The 18656-nt window shown below is 39.7% G+C and overlaps 1 protein-coding gene across 17 annotated transcripts in view; it reads left to right on the top strand.

Annotated features, from left to right (window-relative positions):
• The window catches only part of PTPRM (protein tyrosine phosphatase receptor type M), an 826718-nt gene that overhangs the window by 561233 nt on the left and 246829 nt on the right, over nt 1-18656 (top strand). For all 17 annotated transcript variants that reach the window (XM_031003686.3, XM_031003684.3, XM_063699394.1 and 14 more), the window contains one exon: nt 2215-2347. In XM_031003686.3, coding sequence (XP_030859546.1) covers nt 2215-2347 — 133 coding nt within the window. The remainder of the gene's footprint in view (nt 1-2214; nt 2348-18656) is intronic.

Raw genomic sequence — 18656 nt, 5'->3', positions numbered from 1 at the left:
GGCTGCATAGCAATGTGCATGCTGCTTCCTAAAGGGGATGAAAGGCTGCAGGTAACCACCCCTCCTTGGCCCAAAGCAGAATAGAGTCATTCATCAGTTCCCACAGAGCCAGACCTTCCTCTACTGAGTGTTCACAATGTATGCATTACATGTGTGCTATTTTTATATTAAAATGTCTTAAGGTAAATAAGTTTTTCTAAACATTTTTTTCCCAAGTGTTGCATTTAGTGACATAACTTAGTTACAAAACATACCTTAACTCATCTATTTAGGAAATATACATGGAGAGCCAGCTATCTATAACTAGTGAGATAAATGGAATGGCTTCCAGTATGTCAACATTTGGAAGAATAAAACCAATTTGATTTTATTTTAAAAATTTGTTTTAATTGGACACAAAATCAAAATGGAAAAACAGACTTTTTTCAGTTTCATGAATTTCAAATGTTACTTCTTTTTGTATAGATTGCTTATTTAACTTAAAAAAATTTTGTTTATCCACATACACATTTTATCTTTAGGTTTTTCTTAGCAATTTGTTTAATGTGACAATTTCCTCCCAGTCAACCACCTGGTGATATGTTCCAATAGAATATTGGAGTGGTGTATTTCAGATGTAATTACCATAAAGGATAATTAACATTAATACCTTAAAGATTTAACTGAACAACTAGTTTGAGGGATATTCATTGAATCAAAATAGCAGGACTTATTCTCGACATTGTCAGAAATAAAATTGACCTGTAGAGGCTTCTTCAGAAGGGTTTTTATTTCATAAGGTGTGTTTTTTGCATCATGGCTGCTGCTGTTGTGGCTCTCAAATGATTGGAATATGCTTTGTGATGGAAACACTGATGAGCTTCCAACTTGCTTCTTCCCTGACCTTGACTCACTTCCTGGGGTCAGTCTAATGACTACAGCCATGTTCAGAATGCAGGGCCTCATGTATAAAATCTCACCAGCAATAACTTTGGAAAGAAACATCATTTACGTGTTCCCAAAGGACACAAAAAAAAACAGATGGAAGGTGATATCTGGCACTCCCTCTTTCTCAGTGATGACTCATTTTAGAGTTTGTCCTCCTGGTCTTGGTCTGCCCTGCCCAAGGGCTCAGACACAGTGACAGCTAAGGTTTTCGTGAGTCAGGTGACGTAGGAGTGGAAAACCTCATGGCAGAGTGGAAAGAGCTGGTTTACAAACACTCCAATTTAATTACATTTTTACCAACACAAAAAGAAAATTCTAAGGAGGAAAATTTGGACATAAAATTCCTCCATTCGGAATGACCTGTCACCTAGTAAGGGTGGTGTGACTCAGAGCATCATCACATTCTGATTTTAAAAGTACAAGCCCTTTTAAAAAGGAGTCTTTTTAGGGAATTGAACATTGCATTCCTAATATTTTTCATCCTGAATGCACTTAGCAGAGGAAACATATATTTCATCAGACATGGATTTGACATTCCATTACATTATAGTAAACAGGACAAACATGTCTCATGTTTTAGACATGAGAAAGGGGAGCTAAGACAGCCACCACCACTGTAAGACCCTGGTTATCTCATTTAAACAGATTTTAAATGTGGGTGCCAGTGGTGTGATCATCAGCCGCTTCCACTTTGTGAATAAATTGCTTAGAAGGAGTCTTTTGCCTACCAGATGTGACCTAGATTTAGATTTCCAAAGGCAGGGGGAAAAAACTCTATTGTGTTAAAAAACAATTGCTGGTAAAAATGCATGGCAAATGAGCTTATCTCAGTTTTCCAGGTGTTTGGACTAATATGTTATGCAATTACTGCTTCGTTTATGAAAAATAATTGAGGAAAATGTTCCAGCAAATCAAATTTGGATAAAGGCTTAGGGATAGCTATTGTGGTGTTAGTAAGTTTTTAAATGGCAGAAAGAGCAGGAGCCAATAGAGATAATAAAATAATATTTTTCTAAAAAAAAATGTTTGAGAAGAGTCTCTTAGAAAAGGGTCAGGCATGGGTGTGCTATCCAGCTTGTGTATGGTTTAGTAAAATATTGAAGAACAATGTGAACAATTATGCTGCTTTCAGTGCATATGAAAGCTGTTTAAAAAATCAAAGCCTGTCTGTCTGCTGGCTCTGATAAGTCTTATTACTCTGTTAAATGCAGCGAAATTTTTTAAAATGTGACATCTTTATTCTCTCTTACCTACTGTCTCTCCTTTTTCATTTCCTTTCATCTTCAGGAGCTGCCACTCCGAAGCCAGTCCCAGAACCCGAGAAACAGACAGACCATACAGTTAAAATTGCTGGAGTCATTGCGGGCATCTTGCTGTTCGTGATTATATTTCTTGGAGTTGTGTTGGTAATGAAGAAAAGGTGAGCTCCTAGCTGTTGCCAAAGATACAGTTATATCCCATTGTTTGCTGGAATGTTTTGTGTGTGTGAAAATTCTCAGTTACTGAACTGGCTTTGATAACCCAGACACATCTGTGACTCTGTGCTTGTTAACATTTTTCATCATGTGGCATGGAAGGTTATGGGACAAAAATTTAGAGCAAATGGCTGTGATTCTGTGTGAATACGCAAAGCATATCATATCAGAATAACTAAGCATCCTGTGTCTTCCCACACAGTGGCAGATAAAGCTCTGCAAAATCTTAGAAGCCACTTATTCACCAGGAAATGTTTAGTACTGATTTCCAACATACTAAGACATTTGGTAATCACAAAGATATGAGAAGACTTTACCTTTTATTATCGTGAGGATGAGGATGATGACAGATTTTATGGGGCCTGTGTTATATGTAGGCACCATGCTAGGGAAGGTAATCAGCAGAACATCCATGAGAAAGAGAACCCGCAAGAACAGCCCGACAGAAAAATGCAGCGCGGGAGCAGCTCATGTTAGAACAAATCACAGAGCCAAGTGGTGTGGCTGGGCACCGTGGGTCATGCCTGTAATCCCCGCACTTTGGGAGGTGGAGGCAGGTGAATCATTTGATCACTTTAGCCCAGGAGTTCGAGACCAGCCTGAGCAACATGACAAAACCCTGTCTCTACAATAAATACAAAAATTTGTTGGGCATGGTGGCACACACCTGTAGTCTCAGCTACTGGTGAGGCTGAGATGGGAGGATCACTTTGAGCTATGATCACTCCATGGCACTCCAGCCTGGGCAACAGGGCAAAACCCTGTCTCCTCTCCAAAAACAAACAAACAAACAAACAAAGTGGTGTGTTACAAGAGCCAAGGGATAGTCTGGGGGAGGGAAAAACAGATATGGCCATAATAAGTGATCCTCACCTCCCATACTTGAAAACTATGCAGTGTCTTGTTTTGTGGAAACAAGCAAAAACTTGCTTAATAATAAAATCTTCGATTTATGTAAAAATCAATACAAAAATATAGATACTAAGAATTGATGGCATAAAGTTTCCCAAATTGAGGGACTATGTGGATCTTGTTCTTTTCTCTATTGTTTCAAAACGGTTGTAGTCATGCAGTGAGAGTGAGTTCATGGATGGGAGAAGGTAAAGGTGGAGAGGTTGGCAGAGTGAAGACTAGAAACTCTGATCTGGTCATGGAAGGAGGTTGACCTTAGGCCTGAGACTGTTGATGGCCTTTGAGTAGGTGGTAACATGATCTATATAACTCTAACGTTATAACTAAGTATAACTCTAACGTTAGGATTGGACACAGTGAGGAGGGGAGAGAGCTCAAATCAGGAAGACCAGTAGAATGAAGAGAAAGAGCAACTTTAGAAACAGTTAAGAGTTAAATTTTAGTAGCCATTTGGAGAGAGAAGGGACAATACAGAAAGACTTAGAATAGTTCCTGGTTTGGGCAAGTTAGTGGAGATATTTCTGTTCACCAAAATGTGGAACATAGGAACTACAAAATGGGGTGGGGGCACTAAAAATGGAGAGTTCAGCTTTGCACGTTTTTTTTCTTTTTCTTTATTATACTTTAAGTTCTGAGGTACATGTGCAGAATGAGCAGTTTTGTTACATAGGTATACACGTGCCATGGTGGTTTGCTGTACCCATCATCCCATCACCTATATTAGGTATTTCTCCTAATGCTATCCCTCCCTTACTGCCCTACCCCCCGACAGGCCCCAGTGTGTGATGTTCCCCTCCCTGTGTCCATGCATTGTCATTGTTCAACTCCCACATATGAATGAGAACATGCAGTGTTTGCTTTTCTGTTCTTGTGATAGTTTGCTGAGAATGATGGTTTCCAGCTTCATCCATGTCCCTGCAGAGGACATGAACTCATCCTTTTTTATGGCTGCATAGTATTCCATGGTGTGTATGTGCCACATTTTCTTTATCCAGTCTATTTTCTTTATCAATTGATGGACATTTAGGTTGGTTCCAAGTCTTTGCTATTGCGAATAGTGCCACGATAAACATACCTATACATGTATCTTTATGGTAGAACAATTTATAATCCTTTGGGTATATTCCCAGTAATGGGATTGTTGGATCAAATGGTATTTATAGTTCTAGGTCCTTGAGGAATCGCCACACCATCTTCCACAATGGTTGAACTAATTTACAGTCCCACCAACAGTGTAAAAGTGTTCCTGTTTCTCTGCATATTCTCAAGCATCTGTTGTTTCCTGACTTTTTATTTCTTTCTTTTTTTTTTTTTTCTTTTGAGATGGAGTTGTTTGCTCTTTTTGCCCAGGCTGGCATGCAATGGCATGATCTCAGCTCGCTGCAACCTCCGCCTCCCAGGTTCAAGCAATTATCCTGCCTCAGCCTCCTCAGTAGCTGGAATTACAGGTGCATGCCACCATGCTAATTTTTGTATTTTTAGTAGAGACAGGGTTTCTCCATGTTGGTCAAGCTGGTCTCAAACTCCCAATCTTGTGATCTGCCTGCTTGGCCTCCCAAAGTGCTGGGATTACAGGCGTGAGCCACCATGCCCAGCCTTCCTGACTTTTAATGATCGCTATTCTAACTGGCATAATATGGTATCTCATTGTGGTTTTCATTTGCATTTCTCTAACGACCGGTGATGATAAGCATTTTTTTATATGTTGGTTGGCTGCATAAATGTCTTCTTTTGAGAAGTGTCTGTTCATATCCTTTGCCCACTTTTTGATGGGATTGTTTTTTTTTTCTTGTAAATTTGTTTAAGTTCTTTGTAGGTTCTGGATATTAGCCCTTTGTCAAATGGATAGATTGCAAAAATTTTCTCCCATTCTTAGGCTGTCTGTTCACTCTGATGATAGTTTCTTTTGCTGTGCAGAAGCTCTTTAGTTTAATTAGATCTCATTTGTCAATTTTGGCATTTGTTGCCTTTGCTTTTGGTGTTTTAGACATGAAATCTTTGTCCATGCCTATGCTCTGAATGGTATTGCCTAGGTTTTCTTCTAGGATTTTTGTGGTTTTAGGTCTTATGTTTAAGTCTTTAATCCATCTTGAGTTGATTTTTGTATAAGGTGTAAGAAGGGGTCCAGTTTCAGTTTTCTGCATATGGCTAGCTATTTCCAACACCATTTATTAAATAGGGAATCTTTTCCCCATTGCTTGTTTTTGTCAGGTTTGGCAAAGATCAGATGGTTCTAGATGTGTGTGTTATTTCTGAGGCCTATGTTCTGTTCCATTGGTCTATCTATCTGTTTTGATACCAGTACCATGCTGTTTTGGTTACTGTAGCCTTGTAGTATAGTTTGAAGTCAGGTAGCATGATGCCTCCAGTTTTGTTCTTTTTACTTAGATTGTCTTGGCTATGTGGGCTCTTTTTTGGTTCCATATGAAGTAAAAGTAGTTTTTTCCAATTCTATGAAGAACATCAATGGTAGCTTGATGGAGATAGCATTGAATTTATAAATTACTTTGGGTAGTCTGGCCATTTTCACAATCTTAATTCTTCCTATCCATGAGCATAGAATGTTTTTCCAGTTGTTTGTGTCCTCTCTTATTTCCTTGAGCAGTGGTTTGTAGTTATCCTTGAAGAGGTCCTTCACATCCCTTGTAAATTGTATTCCTAGGTATTTTATTCTCTCTATAGCAATTGTGAATGGGAGTTCACTCATGATTTGGCTCTCTGTTTGTCTGTTATTGGTGTATAGGAATGCTTGTTATTTTTGCGTTGATTTTGTATCCTGAGACTTTGCTGAAGTTACTTATCAGCTTAAGGAGATTAGGGGCTGAGATGATGGGGTTTTCTAAATACACAATCATGTCTTCTGCAAAGAGATAATTTGACTTCCTCTCTTCCTGTTTGAATACCCTTTATTTCTTTCTCTTGCCTGATTGCTCTGGCCAGAACTTCCAATACTATGTTAAATAGGAGTGAGTGAGAGAGGACATCCTTGTCTTGTGCCAGTTTTTAAAGGGAGTGCTTCCAACTTTCGCCCATTCACTATGATATTGGCTGTGGGTTTGTCATAAATAGCTCTTATTATTTTGGGGTATGTTCCACCGATACCTAGCTTATTCAGAGTTTTTGGCATGGAGGGCTGTTGAATTTTGTCAAAGACCTTTTCTGCATCTATTGAGATAATCATGTGGTTTTTGTCATTGGTTCTGTTTATGTGATGGGTTATGTTTATTGATTTGTGTATATTGAACCAGACTTGCGTCCCAGGGATGAAACTGACTTCATTGTGGTGGATAAGCTTTTTAATGTGTTGCTGGATTCGGTTTGCCAGTATTTTATTGAGGATTTTCGCATCGAAGTTCATCAGGGATATTGGCCTGAAATTTTCTTTTTTTTCGTTGTGTCTCTGCCAGGTTTTGGTATCAGGATGATGTTGGCCTCATAAAATGAGTTAGGGAGGATTCTCTCTTTTTCTATTGTTTGGAATAGTTTGAGAAGGAATGGTACGAGCTCCTCTTTGTACCTCTGGTAAAATTCAGCTGTGAATCCATCTGGTCCTGGACCTTTTTTCGTTGGTAGGCTATTAATTACTGCCTCAATTTCAGAACTTGTTATCAGTCTGTTCAGGGATTTGACTTCTTCCTGGTTTAGACTTGGGAGGGTGTATGTGTCCAGGAATTTATTCATTTCTTCTAGATTTTCTAGTTTATTTGCATAGAGGTGTTTATAGTATTCTCTGATGGTAATTTGTATTTCTGTGGGATCAGTGGTGATATCCCCTATATCTTTTTTTATTACACATCTATTTGATCTTCTTTCTTTTCTTCGTTATTAGTCTGGCTTGTGGTCTAGCTATTTTGTTGATCTTTTCAGAAAACCAGTTCCTGGATTTATTGATTTTTTTGAAGGGTTTTTCGTGTCTGTATGTCCTTCAGTTCTGCTCTGATCTTAGTTATCTCTTGTCTTCTGCTAGCTTTTGAATTTGTTTGTTGTTGCTTCTCTAGTTCTTTTCATTTTGATTTTAGGGTATCAACTTTCGATCTTTCCTGCTTTCTCTTGTGGGCCTTTAGTGCTATAAATTTTCCACTACACATTGCTTTAAATGTGTCCCAGAGATTCTGGTACGTTGTGTCTTCATTCTCATTGGTTTCAAAGAACATCTTTATTTCTGCCTTCATTTCATTATTTACCCAGTAGTCATTCAGGAGCAGGTTGTTCAGTTTCCATGTAGTTGTGCTGATTTGATTGAGTTTCTTAATCCTGAGTTCTAATAGGATTGCACTGTGGTCTGAGAGACTGTTTGTTATGATTTCCTTTCTTTTGAATTTGCTGAGGAGAGTTTTACTTCAAATTTTGTGGTCAATTTTAAAATAAGTGTGATGAGGTGAAAAGAAGAATGTATATTCTGTTGATTTGGGGTGGAGAGTTCCGTGGATGTCTCTTAGGTTCACTTTTTCCAGAGCTGAGTTCAAGTCCTGAATATCCTTGTTAATTTTCTGTCTAATTGATCTGTCTAATACTGACAGTGGGGTGTTAAAGTCTCCCACAATTATTATGTGGGAATCTAAGTCTCTTTGTAAGTCTCTAAGAACTTGCTTTATGAATCTGGGTGCTCCTGTGTTGGGGGCATATATATTTAGGATAGTTAGCTCTTCTTGTTGCATTGATCCCTTTACCATTATGTAATGCCCTTCTTTGTCTCTTTTGATCTTTGTTGGTTTAAAGTCTGTTTTATCAGAGACTAGGATTGTAACTCCTGATTTTTTTTGCTTTCCATTTGCTTGGTAAATATTCTCCATCCATTTATTTTGAGCCGTGTGCATCTTTGCACATGAGTTGGGTCTCCTGAATACAGCACACTGATGGGTCTTGACTCTATCCAATTTGCCAGTCTGTGTCTTTTAATTGGAGCATTTAGCCCATTTACATGTAAGGTTAATATTGTTATATGTGAATTTGATCCTGTCATTATGACGATAGCTGGTTATTTTGCCCGTTAGTTGATATAATTTCTTCATAGTGTTGATGGTCTTTACAATTTGGTATGTTTTTGCAGTGGCTGATACCGGTTGTTCCTTTTCATGTTTAGTGCTTCCTTCAGGAGCTCTTGTAAGGCAGGCCTGGTGGTGACAAAATCTCTCAGCATTTGCTTGTCTGTAATGGATTTTATTTCTCCTTCACCATGAAGCTTAGTTTGGCGGGATATGAAATTCCGGGTTGAAAATTCTTTTCTTTAAGAATGTTGAATATTGGGCCCCACTCTCTTCTGACTTGTAGGGTTTCTACAGAGATATTTACTGTTAGTCTGAGGGGCTTCCCTTGTGAGTAATCTGACCTTTCTCTCTGGCTGCCCTTAACATTTTTTCCTTCATTTCAACCTTGGTGAGTCTGACGATTATGTCTTGGGGTTGCTGTTCTCGAGCGGTATCTTTGTGGTGTTCTCTGTATTTCCTGAAATTGAATGTTAGCCTGTCTTGCTAGATTGGGGAAGTTCTCCTGGATAATATCCTCAAGAGTGTTTTCCAACTTGGTTCCATTCTCCTCGTCACTTTCAGGTACACCAATCAGACATAGATTTGGTCTTTTCACATAGTCCCATATTTCTTGGAGGCTTTGTTAGTTCCTTTTTATTCTTTTTTTCTCTAATCTTGTCTTCTCACTTTATTTCATTAAGTTGATCTTCAGTCTCTGACATCCTTTTTTCTGCTTGATTGATTCAGCTATTGATACTTGTGTATGCTTCACAAAGTTCTCGTGCTGTGTCTTTCAGCTCTATGAGGTCATTTATGTTTTTCTCTAAACTGATTATTCTAGTTAGAAATTTGTCTAACCTTTTCTCAAGGTTCTTAGCTTCCTTGCATTGGGTTAAAACATGCTCCTTTAGCTTGGAGGAGTTTGTTATTACCGACCTTGTGAAGCCTACTTCTGTCACTTCATCAACTCATTCTCCAATCAATTTTGTTCCCTTGCTGGCGAGGAATTATGATCCTTTGGAGGAGAAGAGGCGTTCTGGTTTTGGAATTTTCAGGCTTTTTGCGCTGGTTTCTCCCCATCTTTATGGATTTATCTACCTTTGGTCTTTGATGTTGGTGACCTTCAGATGGGGTCTCTGAGTGGACGTGCTATTCCTTTCTGTTTGTTAGTTTTCCTTCTAACAGTCTGGCCCCTCTGCTGCAGGTCTGCTGTAGTTTTCTGGAGGTCCGCTCCAGACCTTGTTTGCCTGGATATCACCAGCGGAGACAGCAGACCAGCAAAGATTGCTGCCTGTTCCTTCCTCTGGAAGCTTCATACCAGAGGGGCAACCACGAGATGCCACTCAGAGCTCTCCCGTATGAGGTGTCTGTCGGCCCCTACTGGGAGGTGTCTCCTAGTCAGGATACACGGGGGTCAGGGACCCACTTGAGGAGGCACTCTGTCCCTTATCAGAGCTTCAACACTGTGCTGTTAGATCTGCTGTTCTCTTCAGAGCTGCCAGATAGGGACGTTTAAGTCTGCTGAAGCTGCGCCCACAGCTGCCCTTTCCCCCAGGTGCTTCGTCCCAGGGAGGTGGGGATTTTATCTACAAGTCTCTGACTGGGGCTGCTGCCTTTTTTTCAGAGATGCCCTGCTCAGGAAGGAGACATCTGGCAGTCTGACCACAGTGGCCTTGCTGAGCTGCAGTGGACTCCACCCAGTTCGAACTTCTTGGTGGCTTTGTTTATACAGTGAGGGGAAAACCGCCTACTCAAGCCTCAGCAATGGCAGGCGCCCCCCCCCCCCGCCCCGCCCCCCACCAAGCTGGGGCATCTCAGGTCAATCTCAGACTACTGCTGTGCTGGCTGCAAGAATTTCAAGCCAATGGATCTAAGTTTGCTGGGCTCCATGAGGGTAGGATCCACTGAGCCAGACCACTTGGTTCCCTGGTTTCAGCACCCCTTTCCAGAGGAGTGAATGATTCTGTCTCACTTGCGTTCCAGGAGCCACTGGGGTATGGAAAAAAAAACAACTCCTGGAGCTAGTTCGGTGTCTGCCCAAACAGCCATCTTGTTTTGTGCTTGAAACCCAGGGCCCTGGTGGGGTTAGGCGCCAGAGGGGATCTCCTGGTCTGTGGGTTGTGAAGACCATGGGAAAAGCACAGTATCTGAGCCGGAGTGCAGGGTTCCTCAGGCTCAGTCCATCATGGCTTCCTTTGGGCAGGGGAAGAAATTCCCGGACCCCTTGCACTTCCCGGGTGAGATGACACCCCACCCTGCTTCGGCTCGCCCTCCATGGGCTGCACCCACTGTCCAACCAGTCCCGATTTGATGAACCATATACCTCAGTTGGAAATGCAGAAATCACCCACCTTCTGCGTTGATCTCGCTGGGAGCTGCAGACCAGAGCTGTTCCTATTCAGCCATCTTGCCAGCAATCCCAGCTTTGCACATTTTAAGTTCAATACTCCTTTAAAATTAAGTGGAGATGTTCACTGGGAGGTTGAATATGCTACTGTGGACTAGAAATAATAATTTCCATAGTCTGAAAGTCATCAACATTTCTGGAGCTGAAGCCATAGGTTTGGAAGAGGCTCCTCAGAGTTTTTGTAGAGTGAGAAGAAGGAATATCAAGGATGAAGGTAAAACCGTTGGCAACAGCAATATTTCAGGGCGAGTTAATATTCCAGTATAGATACATGCATCTACTCCTTTTCTGAGTCTCCCTCCATTTATGGTTCTGTTCTAGTCAAGCCCCAGGACAAACCGTTGCTCTGTCACAGCTGTGCGCATCCCTGGTCTTTGGTCCCCACCATTACAACTGTTTTTCCCCACTTGTCATGTGCCGTTTATCTCTTTTTCTACCCATCGTGTGATTCCTATCTTTATTTTTCATTCATTATTTATTTTCATTCCATTCCTCTCTACCCCTCTTTTCTTTACCCTTCTTTACCTATTTATCTCTTTATTTCCTTTTTCCTCCATATTTCCAATATTTCCTTTTTTCTTTCTCTTTTTCTTATGCCTCACCTCTTTTTTTTTTTTTTTTTTTTTTTTTTTTTTTGAGATAGGGTCTCGTTCTGTTGCCAGGCTGAAGTGCAATGACACGATCTGAGCTCACTGCAACCTCCACCTCCTGGGTTCAAGCAATTCTTCTGCCTCAGCCTCCCAAGTAGCTGGGAATATAGGCTCACACCACCATGCCCAGCTAATTTTTGTATTTTTAGTAGAGACGGGGTTTCACCATGTTAGCCAGGATGGTCTTGATCTCCTGACCTCGTGATCCCCCTGCCTCAGCCTCCCAAAGTGCTAGGATTACAGGCATGAGCCACTGCACCTGGCCTTTCCTGGATGTTCTTCGTCCATTCCCCACCTCAATGTTTATGTAGATAGCTTATTTTTGGCACCAGTAGTTTGTACTTTTTAAAAACATATGACCCAGTGTAAGTCCTAAGGAACAATAGGCCCTTCCATGCCTGGACATCCAAACTAAACATTTTGAAGAGGTTTATTTTAAATTCCGGGAATACGGTGGATATATTTTGTCATCTGGCAAGTTCTCTGTGAGGAATAGCCTGCAACTACTAATCCAGTTGCCCTTGTGACCCTAGCTAAATGTCAACTAATCCTCCAAGGATCTATTTCTGCAATATTAATTCATGATTCTACCTGGGTCTCTCTGGTAGTCACTGAGGTTATGTTATAAATTATGCATTGAAGAGATGCCTTTGGTAACACGTGGCCTTAATGCAACTTTAGACTAAATGCCAATAAGTCATGTCAGATTTACATGATTGTTTACTAGATAATAATCTTAAAAGGGTTGTCTTCACAGCATGTGCCACTTTGGGATTTGCTTTTTCTGAAAAACAGAGTATATTCTCTGTCAGATGAATTAGCCAATATACCATGCTCAGAAATACAAAACTTGCTATTATCTTTAGACTTGAGCAGTCTTGTACAAACTATCATATTCCGTAGAAATTCTTAAAACATCTAATTGTCCAGGACTTTTTACCAAATTTCAAGTCTAAATTTGAAAGGTAGTGTTTTTAAGCAGAAAAGTTAAAGCATAACATTAATCATAGAAAAGTTGTTGGGGTGTTATTGATAGGTAATCACCACATTGTTTGGTTAGAAGAACACTGAATTTAGATGTGGAATTCCTAGATCTGTATTTTAACTGACTTTGTGATTCTGAACTTCTCTGGCCCTAGTTTCCTCTTTTGTAAGTTGAGAAAACTCAACTAGATGATCTCTGAAGACCTTCTCAATTCCAAAATGTCAGGTTTCCTGGTAGGTAGTAGCCACTGGTGACACTACTATGCATTTGCTATTCTAGAAGTACCGCATGTGTTTTATTACTGTGTTTCCCTACTTAAACCTCTGCAGCAGCTCTTCCCCAGGCTCTCTCAGTTCAGTTCAAGCCCAGAGGTGATGGCTGATGAGTGGTTTATCTTCTAGCCACATGTTTTCGACCTTCACACAGGAGGCCCTCAATTAAAAGGGAAGCCGTGGGGAAATGGAAAAAGGAATGAGAGAGAGGGAAGGAAAGGAACTGCCTCAGGTGTGGATTTCAATATATTATTAGTTGTTACTGTCAGTTAGAAGCAGATGCTGTGAAACTTTCCAGTCATTCCTGTGTGGACTGGTTAGCCTATGTTTCCTCTACTGCAGCATTCTGAGTCGTCCACCTCAAATATGTGCTGTTGGTCATAAAGACAGACTGGGCCCAAGAGACAGTGTGGGTGAAACAAATTCATTCATTCCTACTAGAAATAAAATGGGAAGTCTGTCCTACAGAGGATGAGCCAGCCGCCATCATCTGTACTTGTCACATGCCAGGCCAGCTCGCCTGCTAGCTTGGGAGCAGGAGGACAGCAAATTCAAACACTGGATAATTGCTTGACATTTTATTGGGAGGCATTGTCAATTATTAGCTAAGATTGTTTTGTCTTCTGAAGAATTGGCCCTCTATAAAAAAATAGTTGTGGAAGGTGGGCTTTTAACAGAAAATGTAAAGTCTGTTCAGTTCATACTAATTAGTACATGGAATTATTTAACGTATAGGCAATAATGGCTAAAAACTGACATGACCATCAGCTTTATGTTAGGATGTTTTACAAACCTATCACAAAGCAACAACTAATTTTTTGTTCATGTATATTAATTCATTTGGCCTTTACCTGGACTAATATCATCTGAAACCTTCTTTTCTTTAAAACATTTTATGAAATGTATACACTTATTTTTACTTTATTATGTAAGCAAAGCAATTTTTTATTTTCCTTCCCCCAAATTATGTGTTCCTTTAAAGATTTGACATTTTGATGCAGCAAATGTTAAGAAAAGGTGTGAGTTAAATGTCTACAAAATAAATGTTTCATACAGAACCACGGGGCAATGTACTCTCAAAATTAATATAAAATAACTTGAATAGGACATATTTTTTTTACCAGGTTTCATCCATGTATAATTAGATATATTTGTATAAATGAAAATACCTATATTTTTAACATTTTTCATAAGTAATAATTTATCTCAATAACATGTTTGACAGAACTTAGTATGTAAGCACTATCAATTTTATCATGATTAATTATATTTATGATTGTTTCTAAAATAGCTATAGATCTTTCAGGAATTTGAGAACATTTGTATTAATTATAGTAATATTCCTGTCTCAGCCACTGTGGTACATAGAAATCACAGAAGTTGCAGCTATTGAAAATAATTAAAGAGTTAGGCATTCTGGGGCAAAATAGCAAGTGGTAGCTATTATATTACATAAATACCTGTTATAGGTAAATATAACTATTTTAATTCTGAAACACTATACCTCCATCTCCTTTCCATAACACATTTAAACAGATGTACATTTTGCAAATGCAGCATATTATCAAATATTTGGCACCCATTCTATTATATTTAAACAATGCTAGCACTACCAAGAAAAATCACAATAAAAATGGGAAGTTTTTCTGAAGACAACATGAAACAAAAAAGATAAGAGGGAAAATTTGATGAAAGCCCCATTTTCAAAGAGATGCCTGCAGCATGCAGCCGGAGGCAAGTTGACATTAACTATAGTTCCCCCGGCCTATCCGTTTACATGTGAGGTAGTTTCTTTCCACTATAAGTAAGTGTGACTTCTGTGTGGAAAATAGCTTAGGTCTGGATGCATTATTCAAAGTTTTATTTCAAAATCACCTTTCCTGAGACTACACTGAGAAAGTCACACATAGATGTTTCTTTGTGACAATTATTTAAAATATGTGGGTTTAATATGCAGTCCTATAAGTATGAACCAGATGCTGAGATCTTGCCTAGCACATACTTTGGCATGCTTGGAACAGGCCATATGTGCACACAAACATGTATGGATGTTTTATGTCAGTCTATCAATTAGCTGCCATCCTTCAGGTTTCCAGATAATTGAATAGGGTTGAGGTACAAGGGTAAGTAGAACAAATTGACTTTTGTAAAGGCCTCTTCCGAGCTGGACTTTATATGATTACTGTAACAGTTCCTAAAGTAACCCCTATTTCTTGACTCAACCTAATGGGAACTCTTTATAAAGAAGATTTTATTTAAAAAAAAAGAGTGTGGGGAACATAGCTACCAATTTTTCATCTTATAGGAGGAAAGTGTCAGAGAATGATAAGACGCATGGCTTTAGAATCTGACGAACCTGATTTTACACCACAGCTCTTTACTTTGTGGCACTGTAAATTTAAATGAGTTACTTAACACCTCTGAACTATTTTGCACATGTGAGATGTGATGATGATGATAATGTGTACTGCATAGGGAATGCGGTAAAAATTAGATGGTATATGTACATAGTTGGTCTTTGATAGATAATAGCTTAAGAACCCAGCAGTTGGAGAACTTGTCCCAGGGCACATAGGTAGTCTGTGGGAGGGCCTAGTCTAAGTCAGTGCATCTGACTTTTAACTGCCCTGCTACCCTGGCTCAGGCAAGTAAAACTCAAACATGCACCTTGCTCTATAAAGCTCAGGTACTCTTTATAATTAGCTGACAACACCGTGCAGTCATCAGCTTGTTGCAGTTTACCATTGCTTTAAGTCTATAAATATTTGAAATTCTGCCAGCATGTCTTATTCTTTTCTTTGAGCCATCATTGCAGAATAGCTAAATAAATGCTTTTTTTGTATCCTCCTTTGCAGAAGCATTTTTAGAATTCTTCTGAATAGCTGTATTTTGTGTCATTTGTTGATTCCTGAGTTTACTTCTGATAACTCTCAGTGGTGAGGATGCTGTATCCTCTTGTCTGGTTTACTGAACAAGAGAAACTTGTTAAGTTTTAGAGGAAGCCATAAAGCAGGGGAGCATTAGCTGCACCTTTCCTTCTCAGAGACAAATGCTGGGGTCTTCCGTGGTGAAAGTGGAGACCCTGGGGACAGCTGCCTTATGCCCACACGTTGGTTCCATGGCTTACTGGCTGTGTGACCTTAGACAAGCCACCTAGCTTGGTGTCCCTCAGTTTCCCCAGCTATTCCAAGGGCATAATAATAGTTCTTACATCATAAAATGTTATGACAAGAAAACAAGTTAATACCTTTAAAGTGCTGGCCCCAGTAAATATTAACTCTATTGATAATATGCATTATACACCAGTATACAAGCTGTAGCTCCCTCTCTGGTTTCAATGCTCATGGCTTGCGCGCCTCGAAGTCTTTGTGTCCGGACATGGGAGAAGACCAAGGAACGGAGCTGTCTCCCCTTGAGAGGGGGTCCTCTCTCCTTTTCCCATGGAGAGCATCATTTCTTTGTACCCAAGGAAACACACGGGATGGGTCTTTAATTATGAAGCTAGCTAGGAACACAGCTAGCTGGAATGAGACAGCTCATTTTCTCCTTACCTTAAGGCCATGCCTTGGTGAAGGTGCCAAAGCTGATAGCACAGAGTAAAATCATTCTTCAGCCATGCTTAGCCACTAGTATTCCTTATGCCCAGGCTCCTACTCAGTCAAGTGGAGAGCCGGATTATAGGAAAAATTGTTCTCTGCAGATAAGTAAACCAAAGGTCCTGGGGCATCAATACTACCATGCTTGGGGAACGTCCTCTAAACCCCAAATGCTTCTGAGTGGGCATGGCATTGGCATTAAATGCAAATACTTTGGGTATTAAAACCTTCCAGACCCAGACCCAGCAAGGTGCCAAGTGATCTGCCACCTGGGGTGGGAACAGAAGGACAGCATCGCTGTCTTCGGTGTGCATAAAGGCCTTGTCACGTATCTGTGTGGACTCCCTGAGCCTCTCTTCAGTGCTGCTTGTTCACCTTCCACAGTTGCAGGAGGTCGAAGGCCCTGTGGCCAGGCACCAGCCCTGAACTTGCACCACATTCAGCAGGGCTGAATTCTCACCAGCCATCTCAGGGCACAATTTTCCTACTGATTCCTCATTTGAATGCCTGGTAACTCCACTCATTTTTAACCTCTATCTATTAGCATAGCTTATTAAAACTGGTTCTATCTGTGTCTCTTAATTCCTAAACTCAAGCCCTAGAGTTCATAAAAGGGTATTGAGAGAGGGCTGCATAATTACTACTAAAATTGATCATTCTTCACAGTTGATGTCTCAAGATGGAGTGTGTTGACATTCCCAGTCCCACCCAAGTGCTTCATGGTCTTTACTGGGTGTGTGTTTTGATTCATGTTGATGTGACTTCACTTTCTAGTTCATAAGAGCGTTGAAAACTGAGCATATTTTTCTTGGGATGATCGTTTAAACTTGTATCTTGGTTTTCGAATCCAGGAATTCAAACCTAATAATACCACTTTTCCAACTCTTTCCAGTTTTGTTTTATATTAATAAGTAAAACAATGAAGAGTATGAGGAAAGAAATATATGCATTAAGAAAAAAATAGTCCAATTTCTAACCTGACTTATTTGGGCAATGTATTAGTCCATTTTTGTGTTACTATAAACGAATACCTGAGAGTGGGTAATTTATAAAGAAAAGAGGTTTAATTGGCTTATGGTTCTGCAGGCTTTACAAGCATGGTGCCAGCATCTGTTCAGCTTCTGGTGAGGCCTCAGGAAGCTTCCAATCATGGAGGAAGGCAAAGCACAAGCAGGCATGTCCCATGGCAAGAGCAGGAGCACGAGAGCGAGCGGGAGGGTGTCTCAGACTTTGAAACAACCAAATTTCACGTGAACTGAGTAGGAACTCACTTACCACCAAAGGGATGGTGCTAAACCATTCAAAAGGGATCCATCCCTATCATTCAGACACCTCCCACCCAGCCCCACCTCCATTATTGGAAATCACATTTCAACATGAGATTTGGGGGACAAAGATCCTGCAAACCATGTCAAGCAAGATTCATGACCCCTCTTCTTCTAACATAAATCTAAATTTCTTTTTAACAGGGAAATGGTTTACCTCTGGAATCTTTAATTTAGATTCATTTATAGAAAATTACATAAAATTAATTTTTAAGAAGGATACAGAGGCGCCACTGTGTTGATTGAGAAAGGAATATTTTGGATGGATCTCAGCATTATAAGATGTAGTATTATAGTAAGTACTATATTTTCTTGAATAGTAATATAAATTTTGCCTGGTATCCTTACAGAGTGTGCTTTTTAAAGTAAATAAAGCTTCACTGGATCCCCTGGAAGATGTTCTTATCATTGTTATATTCATATGTGCCGTTTGCTTATGGCACTGCTGTGGTGGAACTAAAGTGAAACTATTTTTATGAGTTTTACTGCAAGTAAAAATGGATTCATTTATTAAATCCCAACATACTATTTCTTTGTAAAAACAAAACAAAATTTGACAAAACTGTAGTCCATGTTATCGTGTCTAAAGATGGCCCAGTGTTCATTCCGGTGTTTATTATGTTTCTGTGATGACTTAGGCAGCACCTGCCTGAGTACCAGAATTCCAATTTGGACACCTGGGATTTAGTGCTTTCCTTACTGTGTCCCTCCTGACAGTGCCGACAGGACGCTCTCCTGCATTCACAGTCCTGAATGATCTGGGTACCATATGTCTTTCCTATTAGATCCTTTTTAATCATCTTCAACATCCTATTCTTACATCTAGTCTAGTTTTTTCCATAGAAGACATGGAGTATACCGTCAGTAAAGAAAAATACTCTTCTTTCATGCAAGCCCTTTAGTGCAGCACTGGACTTTGAACAGCTTTGCTTTTAAAAAAAAAAAATTTCAGGGATGTAAGTTTCATAATATTATAAGATATTTTAATTTTTCTGTAGTGTAGATATTATAATGGACAGACTCCCTACGTGTAGTAGTATGAATTTGTTAAAGTTTGAATAATAATTATTTGAATTAAAAATTTAATATATTAAAATAGTTGAAATGAATAGGAGTACCTTTAAATTCAGATACAGCTTA

The sequence above is a fragment of the Gorilla gorilla genome, chromosome 17, assembly GCF_029281585.2.
Source record: "Gorilla gorilla gorilla isolate KB3781 chromosome 17, NHGRI_mGorGor1-v2.1_pri, whole genome shotgun sequence".
Lineage (NCBI taxonomy): Eukaryota > Metazoa > Chordata > Mammalia > Primates > Hominidae > Gorilla > Gorilla gorilla.
Note: the sequence above shows the minus strand (reverse complement) of the source record. Positions and strands in the feature narration are given on the sequence as shown.